This window comes from Myotis davidii, unplaced genomic scaffold, assembly GCF_000327345.1.
Source record: "Myotis davidii unplaced genomic scaffold, ASM32734v1 scaffold599, whole genome shotgun sequence".
Taxonomy (NCBI): Eukaryota; Metazoa; Chordata; class Mammalia; order Chiroptera; family Vespertilionidae; genus Myotis; species Myotis davidii.
The window spans coordinates 1,172,805-1,187,942 of NW_006290772.1; the positions used below are offsets into that span (position 1 = coordinate 1,172,805).

General features: G+C 52.3%; 1 protein-coding gene across 1 annotated transcript in view; it reads left to right on the forward strand.

The window, feature by feature from the left end:
- Positions 1-4,010: 4,010 nt before the first annotated feature.
- The window catches only part of UNKL (unkempt family zinc finger-like), a 43,096-nt gene continuing 31,968 nt past the window's right edge, over positions 4,011-15,138 (forward strand). The window contains exons 1-4 of the mRNA XM_006763934.2: positions 4,011-4,088; positions 10,839-11,015; positions 11,419-11,552; positions 14,155-14,290. Of these exons, the coding sequence (XP_006763997.1) occupies positions 11,513-11,552; positions 14,155-14,290 (176 nt within the window). The 5' untranslated portion in view covers positions 4,011-4,088; positions 10,839-11,015; positions 11,419-11,512. The remainder of the gene's footprint in view (positions 4,089-10,838; positions 11,016-11,418; positions 11,553-14,154; positions 14,291-15,138) is intronic.

Genomic DNA, 15,138 nt, shown 5'->3' on the forward strand with positions numbered 1-15,138 from the left:
GGCGCCTCTGTTTGGAGGTCGGGGAACCGAGCTTGTGGTCGGGGAGAGGCGCAGAGACTGCGCCTGGGAGCCGGGATGTGGGACCGTGCCTGGGCGGGGAGGGCGGCCATCTGGGCTGTGGTTGCCTCTGCCTGTGGTCGGAGGTGTCACCTGGGCTTTGGGGTCCGGCGCACCTGGGGTCTCGGTGTCGTGCCTGAAAGTGGGCAGTCGTGGCTGTGGTCGGGATGGGGGGTAAATGCATGGGGTCTGGGAGATGACACCTGAGGTCTGGGAAACGCTCCTGGCCCCGGAGCGGGAGGGCGGCCGTCTGGGATCATCTGGAGTCCGAGTGGCAGTCGCGCATTGGGATGGGGATGGGGATCGGGGTGGGGATGGGGGTGAGGATGCTAAATAAGGACTTGTATGAATGGCTCTACGAGGGTTTAACTGTCTCTTACTTTCGATCAGTGAAATTGACCTTCCCGTGAAGAGGCGTGAATAAAAAAATAAGACGAGAAGACCCTATGGAGCTTTAATTAATCAACTCACGAATTAAAATAACACTCTATCAGAAACAAACTTATTATTGCTGAGTTGACAATTTAGGTTGGGGTGACCTCGGAATAAAAACTAACTCCCGAGAAAATTTCAATTAAGACAGACAAGTCAAAATTAGCCCCTGCCCCAACCCACGAGTCTCCGGCTGCCTGCTGGCGGCGGCGGCGGCGGAAGCGACCCGCAACACTGTTTGTCTTTTTAGGTATCTAAAGGAGTTTAGGACAGAGCAGTGCTCCCTGTTTGTGCAGCACAAGTGCACCCAGCACAGGCCATTTACCTGTTTCCATTGGCATTTCCTAAATCAGCGTCGGCGCAGACCGCTCCGCAGGCGCGACGGCACCTTCAACTACAGCCCAGACGTGTACTGCTCCAAGTACGACGAGGCCAGTGGCGTGTGCCCCGACGGCGACGAGTGAGTGTGTGTGCGGGGGGTGGGGGGGGTGCTGGCCTTCAGGGGGCAGCACCCGCAGCTCTGCCCCTTGACCTGGCCTTGCAGGGGGTGTGGTGGGGCTGGGGAGGGGCAGACCCCTGGTTATTTTTATCATCTGGCACACCTGTACAGGGGATCCTTTCTTTTCTCTGAAGTTTTTCCGATGACCAGGACTGGTTTGGAGGGGGCCGAGGGAGGGGGGAATTTTCCTATCTTTAGGCCAGTGTGGGAAGAACTGTGCATCTCACGGAATAAACCTTGCATGATTCAAACCGAATTTGCTTCACTTCCCACTTCTGATTGCTACAGTTCTCCCAATTTCTTCTATTAGAACCAGCCCAAAGGAGGTACAGCTTTTAGGTTTAGGACCATTTTTGTAGTTGTCCATTGTGTTTGTAACGAGAGCGTTAGTTAGAACGTGTACTCACACTATGCAAATGTATCTGGAATGTTCCCCCTTTTTGCTGTTTATATGTTTAGTTGTTTGTTTTTTTTAAAAGCAATTTTATTTGCAGGCTGCCATTTATGCAGCACTTTTAAAGTTTAGGCTCTTTTTACAAGTTTCCTAATGGTGTTATGAACACCAAGTTTATAGTTGTAAGTGCGTGAAATAACAGATTCTTCTTGCATTATGAACAACTGTAAGCCTACTTTTGCCCCACCCTGTGTATAGAATGGGAAAACAGGAAAAGTACAGTCAGCTTGTATATTCATAGACAGCTTGGTAGGCAGCAGTGGGGTTTTGCTGTTTTCCTGTGGGCTGTTTTATGGGGCTGGGGGACATCCATTCCTGCCAGGAGGTGGGGTGGCATCACTGTGCCCTCAGATCCTCTGAAAAGAGCAGCTTGTTCAGCGTCTGTCTGGAAGGGGATCTGATTTGGAGAGGTCTTCAGGCTCCATCCCCTGACCCTCTGAAGGGAGATGATTCAGTTATGAAGACAGTTTTCACTCCCCCACACATACAGTCTGGTGTGATGAGTCTGTTTTCCTTCATTTTCCAGAATGCTTAGGCCACGAAGTCCATTTTTAATCTGTGGTCATTTTATAAACTTTATTCAGTTACTGAAAGGTGTTTCGTTGAACACCATCTAATTCCATAGTGTTCTTAAGGCAGCTTGAAGCCTGTTGAAATCATGTGGACTGCTCCACCACGGTTAGGATTGCTCTACTTCTGTGAAGTTTGAAAAGTGCCTTTTTGTATGGTTCTTGAGCCGATGTTTTCTGCAGATGACTCTTCAGAAGAGAGATGTTTTTGTCTAGCCGAGGCCTGGTATCAGTCCCCCAATTCCCGTGGTCATGTCCGTCACTTCTCTGGATCTGGGGTCCTGAGTCGCCCTGCTGCTTGACCCTGGTTTGGGGGTTCAGTCTCCTGGCATGTCTGACCCCATCCTAGAGTCCAGTATCGGGATTAAGCAGAGTATTCATTGGTGGTGCTTTTAATACGTGAAAAGAAAGCATATTTTAACAGCTGTCTTGGGTCCCAGAGTCTGGATGTCTTGATGTTGATTCAGCCCCACGGCTGGGCATGGGGATGGGGTCCAATTCTTATGAGATGAGAGTTCTGCAGTGAATACCTACCTGCAGCTGGTCATTTAAAGCTGGGCGCAAATAGTAATCAAGTGATTTGCAATTGTTCATTATAAAAATATAAAATATTATTAAAATAAAAATACTAGTGTAGTCTAAATGGTATACGGTTATCATTGAGAAACAGGACCAAGATGCTTGTTTGGCACTTTCTGTTTTGGATACATCTTGTGTACATCTGTGCACACTAAGAAAGTCACATGTGTCTTATTAAAGATGTTTGTAACTTCTCTTGAGCACATGTGATGACTTGCTTCAGCTCTTCAGGATGAGTTTGACAGCCGGACATCTCCCCAGGGGCTCTCTCCTTAGCAATTACTGCTCGTTTTGCTCATTCTCTGGGAGAGGGACTTTCCTGTCACCTACAAATGGAATACCCTGGAGTTTGTCCTGTGGAGTTACATATTCTGGTCCACAAAAGGTTGCCATGGATTTGTAAATAGATACTACCTTTCAGAGCAAGGACAGGTAATATCTGTTTCCTTTTTATTTCGGTTCATTGGTTCTTGAAATTTCTATTTTGAGCATTTGTACTGTCAACCTATTATTTTAAAACATGACTGTGTATCAAAGAACAAAGACCCTCCAGCCAACCCTTCTTTCAGGTGACAGAAGCATCTAACGTTGTTCTTGACACTTGCTGGGGGCAACATGGGGCCGAGCCAGAAACGGGTGAGGCCTGCAGAAGGATTGACACACCTGCCACCACCCTCCTCCAGGGGCCCCTCCCTGGCTGCCACACCCCCACTGTCACTCTTGTTCCTTGGCGGGCAGTCACACTCCCCCTCTCACTATCACCCACCTCCCAGTGGTGCCCTCCCTTGATGTCACCCCCACTCCCGCGTCACCTCCTGGGAGCCCCCCTCCTCGTCTCAGTCTCCATGGGCCCCCCCTACTGTCATCCCTTTACCTTGACAGGCAGTTAGTTACCCTTCCTCCTGCGCTCACCTCTTCTCTGGTGACCCCTTCTCTTGTTGCCACTTCCTTTCATTGGCCGGCGGTCAGTCTCCTCTGCTGTCACACCCTCCCCTCCACGGGCATTCTCCCTGTCACTTCTGCGTGGTCTCTCGCTGTCATGCCCCACCCCACTGTCACCCGTTTTCCTGGGCAGGCAGTCACCCTCTTACCTCCCGCACCCCTCCGTCTGCGGCCTTCTCCACTGTCACGGCCCCGCCGCCGCCCCCTTTCCTCGGCGGACGGGCACCCCTTTGTCAGGGAGGGTCCCCTCTGCGCTGGAGTGCATTGGTCCTCCCTTTGCCACTGCCCTTTGTTCTGGTGGACACGCCCCTTACCCGGTGCGGGCCGCGATTGGCCGCCCGGGTCACGTGCACCGCGCCCCGCCCCCGTGGGAACTGTTCTCCCGGGCGCGGTGGGACCGCCTGGGTCCGCCTCGCGGTGTGAGGTGTGCGGTGTGCGCTGTGGGCGCTGTGCGCTTTCTCTAACCTGCGGACAGAGTTGGCTGCGCAGAAAACCGCTCCCGGGGCGGGCCCAGCTCCACAGGGTCGGTGTTCCCACCTGGTTGGATCCACCTCAGGTATTTCCGAGGCTGGGGCTGCCAGGAAAGCGGCTTTTGTCCGGAAGTTTCTGTGGGGCCAGCCACGTATTGAAAACTGCCCTGAGAGAGGCGTCGGGTGTTGACGGCCCTCGGCCCCCTGCTGTCCGGCTTGCTCCCCGCGGGGACTGAGAATTGTCAGCTTCGGTCTTGGTTTTCGTACCTTGAACCCAGGTTTGGTTGGCACCTCTCGCTACAGGATACTGCGTGTGCGGAGTTCTCGGTGCTGGTCAGGCACTTACAGGTGTGGGCTCCGACATTTAAAAGGAAAAAGCCCTCCCCAGGGGTGTGAGCGCCCTCCAGAAGAACATTTTTATTGGAAAACAATTCAGGCAGTTCCTAACTGTATGTGCGCTGAGTGAATGTTTTCTGTTTTCTCTGTTAACCCTCCTCCTGCCCTAGACAGGCTGACCCCGACCCACACAGTTACAAGTTTTTTTGTTTTAATAAGAAACTAGAGGCCTGGTGCACAAAATTCATGCACAGGTAGGGTCCCTAGTCCTGGCCGCAGGCCTTCCTTCGTTCTGTGCCACCCCCTGGTGGTCAGCACAGGTCATAGCGAGCTATCGAACTCCCAGTCTCCCGTTGGAATGCTGGAGGGGACACTTTGCATATTAGGCTTTTAAATATATAGGTATATATATAAATAGATGGGCCTGATCATTATGTGGAGTAACTTTACAGGTTGATTCTGGATATCTGCCTTATTCTTTGTGGGGCTCCCTGCCGTTTCTCACCATAGATACCTCCCCGCTCCCTGCACTTTGGGCAGCTGGGGGCACAGGCCTCTCAGGTGGAGCAGATGATGTGTGACTCAGCGGGCTTTCCCTTGTGACTCCTGGTGGTACCTTGTTGATTTAAGGAAGCCTTTCTACATGCCCGAAGTTTGGTGTCCCTGCTGTATCATACTTGTGTATAGTTTGACCTTTTGTTGAAAGATACTTTGCAATGTTTAATTTTTTAAAGTTGAGTGTCTTAGTACCTGAGGCTTAGATGGAAGTTCGTTCACTTCAGGGTGGTTATAAATTTGTTGTTTAAGCATTTTACAAGCGCATTCTGCTTGTGCTTTTTGGGTAAGGTGAAAGCCAAGGGCAGGGGTAGAATACTAGAGCATCATATCAATAGTTAGGCTACTTATAGACTAGAAGAAAACACACAGGTTTGTTTGGGTTTTTTTTGGTAAACTTCACCCCAGGATATTTTCTCCATTGATTTTCAGAGAGTGGAAGGGAGGGGAGAAAGAGACAGACACCCCTGTGAGGGAGTCACATTGATTGGTTGCCTCCTGCACACTCCTGACTGGGGCCAGGAATGAACCTGCGACCCTTCCGTGCTCTGGCCGACGCTCTAACCACTGAGCATGTGGGCCAGGGTGAAAACACACTGTTTTGGTTACAAACTAACCAGCTTAAGAGAATTGCAATTAGGTGACTGAGTTAGATCTGTAAGAGACCCATATAAAAATGTTAAAAGCACTGACTGATTGCAAGCACTTCAGTTCCTGTTGCTTTAGGTGAAGGGCTGGGACAGCGATGGTGACCAGGATGAAAGGCCTGGCCCGGGGAGATCAGGTGCCCCTTGGGGCCGGTGGAGAGACGTTTCTGTCCTTGGGAGAGAGTGGTAGCTCTTTGGGTGCAGAGGAAGGAGGTGCACTCGTTGCTGGAGCTGATGCTCCCTCTTAGGGACTAATGAGGGGTCACTGTCCTGGCTCAGGAGTTCGGGGCAGCCCTTGGAAGCCAGAGGCTGCAGGGCCCAGGGATGAACAGATGGATGTGGTCAACATGGGGGGCTGGCAGACCCCCACTCCCAGTGTCTGAGAGGAGAGGCAGTAAGAGGACACACTGGCTTCTCCCTATAAGCTCCACCCTTTTACCATCCCCCCACCTTGACCCCAGGACCCCAGAACCTCTAGCCCTGCCCCCCAGTTGTATGCAGCACACAGTCTCTCTGCCATTGCTCATTTTCCAAACTCCTATCAGTGTGCTTCATTCTGTCCCATTTTGCACCTCAGTCATTTCTGTGCTGGGTTCTGCTCTCCCACTTGTGCCGGAGCTTGGAGGACTTGGAGGGGGTCATCCTCCTTGTCATTCTCAGCCCAGTGTGTCTCCTGGACCAGCCCTAGACTAGCAGCAGCAGTATCACCGGGGAACCTGCCCTCCAGGTGATTCTGACCCATTTTCCCGTGTGGGAGCCCTGGTCCAGGCCAGTCCACTTCACAGGCGGGTGCTAATGCGCAGTGGGTTTGAGTTCGGTGGCCACCTTGGTCTCACACACATAGACTGGTCTTGTTGTGCAGTAGGTCCGAGTTTGGTGGGTCCAGTTTTGTTTCGGGTAAGAAAGGGGCAATTTTAGGCTCTCCCGGAGCCTTAGGGATAGGGCAGTCTTTTGTTGTTGTCCCACTTATGTCTGCATTCATTGGTTGGTTTTTATATGTGCCCTGACCAGGGGTCAAACCCACAGCCTTGGCTACACAACTGAGCTGCTAGGCCTGGGCTGGTTAGGGACAATCTTGTGTTCCTCCCTGTTCCTCCCATCCTGGTTCAGTGGTTGCACAGCCCTGTGGTGGAGCTACGTCCGGGGGCCGGCATGCACCAGGCCACGTGCCCCTGCGCCATGCCATCAGGAGCCCTGTTTTAGTGACACTGTTCAGGTCACTAATTGTTGTGGACAAGTTTGAGAACCATGGATGTCACCCTGAATTTGGCAAGTGCTGCAAGGCTGGCAGCCATCCTGGGGATGGCTTAGTGCACTCCTGTGCAAGGCGGAATCTGCAGGTGGTGTCAGGCCGTCCCTGGGGGCCTCTTCCCTAGCCCAGGAGGGGGCCTGGCTTTGTCACTGGGTATTCTCTGAGGTTTTCCCTTTCACCTCTTAGATGTTCTTAAGGTGAAGCCAATTTCTTCTTGTTAAATGTTCTCCAGTATGTTAAGGTCAGTTCATATTTTAACCCTTTGCGGTCGTATTAAATTTGGACTTGGGTGTTGTACTGGTCGGAATTAATTTCCATCAAAAGAGCAGTGATACATAACATGCAAGATTATGAAGGATAGACAAGATTTATTAATTCTTTTTTGGAACTACGTCACTACTAGTAGAATCACTACAGATGTTATCACTTTCTACGTCAGAGTCAGTATTCAAGGTGCCAAAATAAAACTCTTCATCGTTATTCGATATCTCCGATTTGTCGGGGCAGTGTTTTGGTTCGTGACAGGGTCGCTTAGACACTTAAGAGGTTTCAGAGAAATTATGAACTGATACATGAATGAATAGAGTTAAGATTCGTACGGTTCCTTCCTGTGGTGGCTGAGAAGAGACATACAATCGGAATGGTAAAAAAGCTTTGGTGACTGAGAGTAGACAAACGACCGCAAAGGGTTAATTCATGAAGAAGGTGACATGCTCTGAGTGACATCGTGGTGTCTATTTGGTGCTCAGTGCTGGGGAATAAGAGGCCTTGGCCTGACTCTAGTTGCCGTGGCAATGGTACTGGAGAAGAAACAAATGGTGGCAGAGCTACCCTGAGGGGCCATTAGGGAACAAATGACACTTTAGATTTAACATTAGGGAAGTCAGGAGCCCTCTGTTGTGCTGAGGCTGTTTGGAGTGAGTTCTGTAGAGAAACTTCAAGGCTGCCTCAGCTCTGGTGCGCTGGTGCCCTCTCCCCAGACTGTGGGGTTCTTAGGCCTGACTTGTAGTACATGCATAGGTAGGTCTGAAGGTTGGAACTGCTTTTGTAAAATGGTGGCTTTCCTTGTAGCTTAAATTGTTTACTTTGTAATAAAAGTTACCACCTTAACTTTTTTCAATGTACACTTCAGTGGTATTACGTCCATTCACATGGCAGCCATCATCACCATCCATCTCCAGATCTTTCCCATCTCCAAACTGAAATTCTCTCCCCATTAAACAGTTGCTGCTCCTTCCATAATTTTTGATATAAGCAGATATATAGGAATTCTTGTTCCCCATCTTCCGATATAAACACCCATTTCTTCACGTTTTTCCCTCACAACACCTCCTGGCGCCCCTGCCCTGGTTGTCCATACTGACCCCCTGTTCCTCAGAGCTGCACTGCCGTCTTGTTTATTCCAGGGCTTTGGTTGTCTGCAGCTTTGAGGATGACAGCCCTGCAGAGATCACGTTGGGGGGCCGTCTTTTTCTCTTCTGCCGGTCTCTAGAAGCGGGTTATTCGGGGGGAGAGTAAATGCACTGCCGTCTCGTTCCGTGTCACCAGACGCCCCTCCAGAGAAGTCGCTGCGCTCTGGCTTTCTTCCGGCAACGGCGTCTGCAGGGCGTCTGCTTCTCTGCAGCCGCAGCCCCGCTCTGGGTTCTGCCCTGGAACAGGGGGCTTTCCATGCCAAGTGCCTCTCAGTGGTCATGATCCATGACATTTTTTTGTCTTGTAGATTCTTTATTTCCCTAGCCTATTGTTCTGTGAATTCCTGGCCTCTTTATTTCTTCAAGTTCTTTATTTATGATGATAGCAATCTGTATGAGTAAACGGGGAGGGGTCCTGTGTTCTAGATCAGGTTCCCTGGTGTGGCAGAGGGTTCTCCATGACATCCTCCGGTCCCGGGTGCCAGAAACTGTGTTACATGGCAGCGCTGTGTGCGGACGCAGGGAAGGGCTCAGAGGAGCTTGAAATATATATATAAAAAATATATCATATATATATTAAACTGTAACTTTATAATAGGGATTTTAGGCAAGGGTATGTCAATTAGGATATAGTAATTATGCTAATATTTTTTCATGTCACTTATATCTCCCCAAAATGTTTCTTGGAACTCCTTGTTGGGAACACAAAGGAAACAGTCATCTTCTCTGTGGGCACGTAGAGTGCTGTATGTATGCATAACATCTCCTTTTCATACTAATACATAGTGATACGATAGTAATTCTTTTTTAAAAGAGTTTTAATTGGTTTTTAGAAAGAGAAGAAGGGGGAAAGAGAAACATTGATGTGAGAGCGATACATCAATCAGCAGCCTCCCTTAGTCCCGTACCAGGGATTGAGCCTGCAACCCTGGGCCTATGCCTTTGGGAATAGAACTGGCAGCCTCTTGGTACATGGGATGACGCCCAACCGACAAGGGCAGTATTTGCCATTTTCAAATGTACACTTCAGCGGCATCAGTTACATTCACAGTGTTAGACAACCATTATCACTGTTTCTAAATTCTTTCCATCACAGTAAACAGAAATTCTGTTCCCATGAGAAGTCACTCCCCATTCGCCCCTCTTCCAGCCCTTGGTAACCTCTTCTGTTTCCTGTCCCGATGAATCTGACTGTTCTAGGGACCTCATGTGAGTGGAATACGTGATATGTGTCCTTTTGTGTCTGGCATCTCTCGCTTAGCATGAGGTTTTACAGGTTTCATCCACGTAGCATGTGTCAGAACTTTGTTCTTTTATGGCTGGATAGTATTCTGTTGTCTGCATAGACAGCGTTTTGCTTATCTGTTCACCAGCTGATGGGCATTGGGTCCTTTCCGGCTCTGAGCTAGTGAGCATCATGCTGCCACGATCGTGGTGCACAGACATCTCTGGAAATCCTTCATCCAGCTCTTCTGGGTGTGATCTGGGCTCCCAGCGGCCTTCTAACCTGCCTTCTGCTTGGTTGGCTCTAGTGACCTGGGGACTTACCTGGCGCCATGTGTCTGTCTCCCCTTAGGCCCTGCCCACCCCGGTGCTCAGTTAGGTCTGGGGTGAGCTATCTGCACTCTGAGCCTCATAAGATAAGGGTTTAGAGTGGATGCTCACTAAGTCATTTGTTACTTTACTTTTGGGTCCTGTAAGGTGGCAAAGCGCCACCCATCTGTGCTCTGTGTGGGGAGCCATGCCCACAGGGCCCCCCAGCATCCAGGTCCAAGTCCACAGCCTGCCAGACAGCAAGGTGGGAGTGGGCCTTTCCCAAGCCTCACTGTCCTTGAATTTGGGGACTTGTAGCAACTGGCCCTGCCTTGACTCTCAGGCTGCTCAAGGGGTCATTGCCACAAGGATCCCTTGTGTCTCCCTTCCCCTCCTGCCGGGTGCCTTGTCTGGGGGACCCACCTCGCGGCAGGCGCAGTCCCCATGTTGCACATGGACTGAACCCTTCTCAACCATGTCTGCAGCTGCTGCCTCCCTGCAGCATGGGACCGGGTCCCTGTTTGGCAGCCTGAGACCGTGTGACCCTCTCAGGGAGCGAGCGGCTCGCAGCCGCCCCTGGCCTGTGTGACTGCCCCTCTCGTCCCTCCATCCCATTCGCTTCTCTCCTGGCCTGTCTCCCACCAGCGTCCTCTTCCAGCCATGGCCCGGCTCCCATGTTTCTCCCCAGACACTGTCCCTCCCTCCTTCAGGTGCCTGGATGGGGGATGGGAGTGGCCACGCACACTATTTGGTAACGCTTGTCAGGAAACATGAGTGACGTGGCTGAGGCCTGGAAGTGAACCTTATTTTTCCACACTTTGTTCAAGAAATTATCCAGGATGGTTTTCAGGGAAACTCGGTGTTGTGCTTTCTACCATGTGTAACTGAGGGATGTGTGGGGTCGGAGTGCCCTGGGCAGGGCTTCCAGATCAGGGCCAAGTGGCCCGTGCAGCGATGTCCATCCTTCGGGGAGAGCTGATAGCTGAGGGAAGGAAAACGAGCCAGCTGTTGACGGGCGAAGGAGAAGTGGAGCAGGTTGGCGCTGAGGTTGTCCCCAGGCCCTGAGGCCCAGACGGCCTGTGTCCCCCCTCTGCTCCCCAGGTGTCCGTACCTGCACCGGACAACCGGCGACACAGAGCGCAAGTACCACCTGCGCTACTACAAGACGGGCACGTGCATCCACGAGACCGACGCCCGGGGCCACTGCGTGAAGAACGGGCCGCACTGCGCCTTCGCCCACGGCCCCCTGGACCTGCGGCCCCCGGTGTGTGACATCCGGTGAGTAGGCGCCCCGCCCTGGGCAGGTGGGGAACCAGCTCACTTCCCCAGTTTCAGGCAGCACTGGTCCTAAGCAGCTCTTTTCCTGGGCTTTGATTTTATTCTAAAAAGTTTCCTTCCTTCTGACTCGTGCAACGGGGAGCTCCCTAGGGGGTGAGGGCGATGAGCGAATCCTTACTAAACACACCCAGCTCTCAAGTCATTAGGATTTGGGTCAAGACCGTTGTCCCAGGACAGGGGGGTGCCCAAGGGACGCAGGATACTGTCCTGAACCCCCCAGGCCGCCAGCCCCTCCAGGGACATATGGGGGCTCCTTAAAGTGATAGAACCGAGTGAGTCCCTCACCTTCGGGAAGGGCTTGGACACACTCCAGAGCAGTAACCGCTGTGTTGTTTGGTCGCAGGGAGCTGCAGGCCCAGGAAGCCTTGCAGAACGGCCAGCTCGGCGGTGGGGATGGCATCCCTGATCTGCAGCCTGGGGTCTTAGCCAGCCAGGCCATGATCGAGAAGATCCTGGGCGAGGACCCCCGGTGGCAAGGTAACCCCACGGCCGCCACTGAGGGTGGGCAGGGGAGCCCTGAGCACTGTTTGTAAAGTGACCTCCGCAGTGGGCCTCATTGCCCTTGTTTGTAGATCAGATGAGGAAACTGGGACTCATTGAGTCGAGTACTTTACCCTCGGTCCTGGGGCTGTGGGGGCTGTTGGGACTGAGGGGGTCTGAACCCAGGCATCCGGCCCCCCGGCCACTTCACACCACGGCTTCTCTGGGGGGAGGGTGCACAGCTGGCACAGCTCCTTACCACGTGGGCCCTCCCAGAACTGGGCTACTGTTCATGGCGCTGCCTACCCTGCCCTGTGGGCCTCTGCATGGCCTTCAGATCAGCAGCCTTAGGTCCCTGGGGGTTTGTTTGAAATATGGCCGTATCCCTTGGGACTGTGGGGCCCTACCCCTGGCAGCCTCCACAGATGATGGCGATGGGCAGTGAAATCTTTTTTGTGTGGTAAAATATACATCATATAAATTTGTCATTTTAACCACTTTAACGTGAACAATTCAGTGGCATTTAGTCCATTCCCAATGTTGTGCGACCAACACTCTCTAATTCTAGAACATTCCATCACCCTGAACGGAAACTTGGTCCCCATTAAGCAGTCCCTCCCTGGTCCCTGGCCCCCACTGGTCTGCGTTCTGTCTCCTTGGATTTGCCTGTTCCAGAGCATCCCAAAGACCAGTGAGGGTTTAAGAAAACCCCTCTAAGTAATGCTGTGTCTCCCCCACCTTCCTTCACTGACTCTCATGCATGAACCACACTGCGGGACTGTAGTCCCGTGAGCAGTGAGTCCCTCTGCTCACAGGATGTCTGTGCTGGGGCTGCGGTTCCAGGGGTGAATTAATAAAGGTGATGCACAGGCCCTTCCGGATTCCCCTCCCACCTCCTGCTCCCCCGCTCTAGCCCTGGCACTGTGTGTGGCACCTGCGTGGCCAGCACCGAGGACTCGGGACTGGGCCCCTAGCTCAACCAGCACTGAGGACCATGGCCTTGGCCTTGTCTGGGATGTGGAGGGGGCCCAGGGACCCTACTCCAAGTTTCAGGGCGACCGCGTGTGCTGTGAGGTCCTCCCCATGTTGTGATGTCACTGCTGGGGCCAGACCTCCCCACAGAAACGCTGTGTGCCCAGCTCCCCGCTTCCTGGCATCCAGGATAAGTGCTTCCCTCGGATTGTTCTGTTTTTCTGGAAAACGCCTTTGAGAACGTTCCATTTCCTGTTTCCCAGCTGGTAGCCCTCCCTGATCGGAAAATCCCTGACTTTTACCTGCTAAAGCCGGTGCTCCGGTTCACAGCGCAGGTGTGGGCGACGGTCCCAGCACCAGCAGAGCTGAGATTGAGGAAGGACAGTGGGAGGAGGTGATGGGCAGTTTGGGCCGAAGCTTCGCAGGGCCCTACAGAGTAACCTTGGTGCCTGCGCCTGGGTTTGGGTCAGGAGTCTGTCTGGTTCAGGTGCTCTGGCTTCCGTTTTCCAAGTGCTCGAGATCAGCGGTCTCCAACCGGCGGTCTGTGGACCACTGGTGATCCGTGGGGCCCGAAAGGTTGGCGACCGCTGCTCTAGACACCACCAGTGGCGCTGAAACCACCTTCTTCTTCAGAAGAGCCATTGCACACTGTCTTTCTATGTTTTTGTTCTTCACCCATAGGTGGTGGTTTAGATTGTTAATTAGATTTCATTTTATTTTAATTTATTTTTAATATATTTTTATTGATTTCAGAGAGGGAGAGAAAGAGATGATGAGAGAGAATCAGTGATTGGCTGCCTCCTGCATGCCCCCTACTAGGGATCAAACCCACAACTTGGGCGTGTGCCCTTGACTGGAATCGAACCAAGACCCTTCAGTCCCCAGACCGATGCTCTATTCATTGAGCCAAACCAGCTAGGGCTGGCTACTGCTTTTAAATGACCCCGGTGGCTTTCTGTGTGTTTTTGCTTTGAAATAAAATCCAGATACATGAAGTTAATCATTTAAAACATAGCCTTTAGGTTTTAGAGGAGTTTTAGGTTTGACATGAGTGGAAAGTACAGAGAGCCCTGTGCCCCCACATGCCCACGTCCCCACCACAGAGGGACACTGGGTACAGTCTTGAACCTGTGTCAACGCGTGATCACCCAGAGCCCATTGTTTCTGCCAGGGCTAAAGCGAACCATTTTTAAGTGTGCGTCTCAGTGGTTTGTGGTACATTCAGATGTGCAACCACCACATTTCTCTGGTTCCACCCTCTGTCTGGCTTCCCCACAGCAGCCCCATCGCCATCATAAGTCACACCCCCCTCTCCCCTCCCCAGCCTGGCAACCACTCGTCTACCTTCTGTCTGTGGAGTTGCCTGTTCTCACACATACGTGGTCTCTGGTGTGTAGCCTCTTGCCCTGAGCACCATGTGTTTGAGGTTCACGCACACTGTCTGCGCTTCATTCCTTTTCATGGCCGAACACTGTGCCTCTGTACGGATGGAGTACTGTGCTGCTTCCTCCCTCTGTGGACGGACACTTGGGTGTGTGTCCTTTTGGCTGTATGACTAGGGCTGCTACGAGCACATGTGCTGTGAGCATGCGTGTATCCGTTTACTATGTGGGCTCCTGTTTTTCAGACACCAACTTCGTGCTGGGCAGCTACAAGACCGAGCAGTGCCCGAAGCCGCCACGCCTCTGCCGCCAGGGCTATGCGTGCCCCCACTACCATAACAGCAGGGACAGGCGGCGGAACCCCAGGAGGTTCCAGTACCGGTGAGCCCGTGCCCACAGGCCCCTGGGCCTTTGCCTCCTTCCTCCTCCAGGCCCGGAGCTCCCTGTCCCGCTTTTCCTTTGAGCGAAGAGCCCCTCTGCTTACCTGCTGCCCCCTCCCTCGCCCGGGGATCCGCTGTCTCCGTGGCGAGTTGGGTTCCTGTCATTGTTCTCCCTCTGCGTCATTTCACAGTCAGGGAGCAGGAGCCTAACTTAGTAGGCTCCAAGTATTAGTGACCAAATACTAGCTGGAGAGGGTAAAGTGAGTTTACTGCATTTGGAAGGGTTAGAAAATAAAGATAAAAAAACCAAGAAAATAAAAAGTCTTACTTACCACTGGTGGTATTTTTTCTATGAAACCAAACAAGTTACAATAATGCTGCCAAGTACATGGCAAAGGGAGGATTTCGGTTAGACTTTTCATAGTATAGGGAAAAGTCTCACATCCAATTTGTTTAAATTTCTTTATTGATTTCAGAGAGGAAGGGAGAGGGGGAGAGAGATAGAAACATCAGTGACGAGAGAGAATCAGGGATCGGCTGCCTCCTGCACGCCCCCTACTGGGGATCGAGCCTGCAACCCAGGCATGTGCCCTTGGCCGGAATCCGACCTGGGACTCTTCAGTCCACAGGCTGACGCTCTATCCACTGAGCCAAGCGGCCAGGGCCTCACATCCAATTCTGAAACAACCTCGAGAAAAGATGGGCTCGCCGCCTCCTGGCTTCAGGAGGTCCGGCTGCTTCTCCGAGACGCTGCTCACGCCAGCGTGGGGAGCCCCGACTTAGACTTCCTTTAGTTTCTGTGGAAAATAACCCGGGGCCTCCTGAGTACTGTTTGGGTCCAGATGGCAC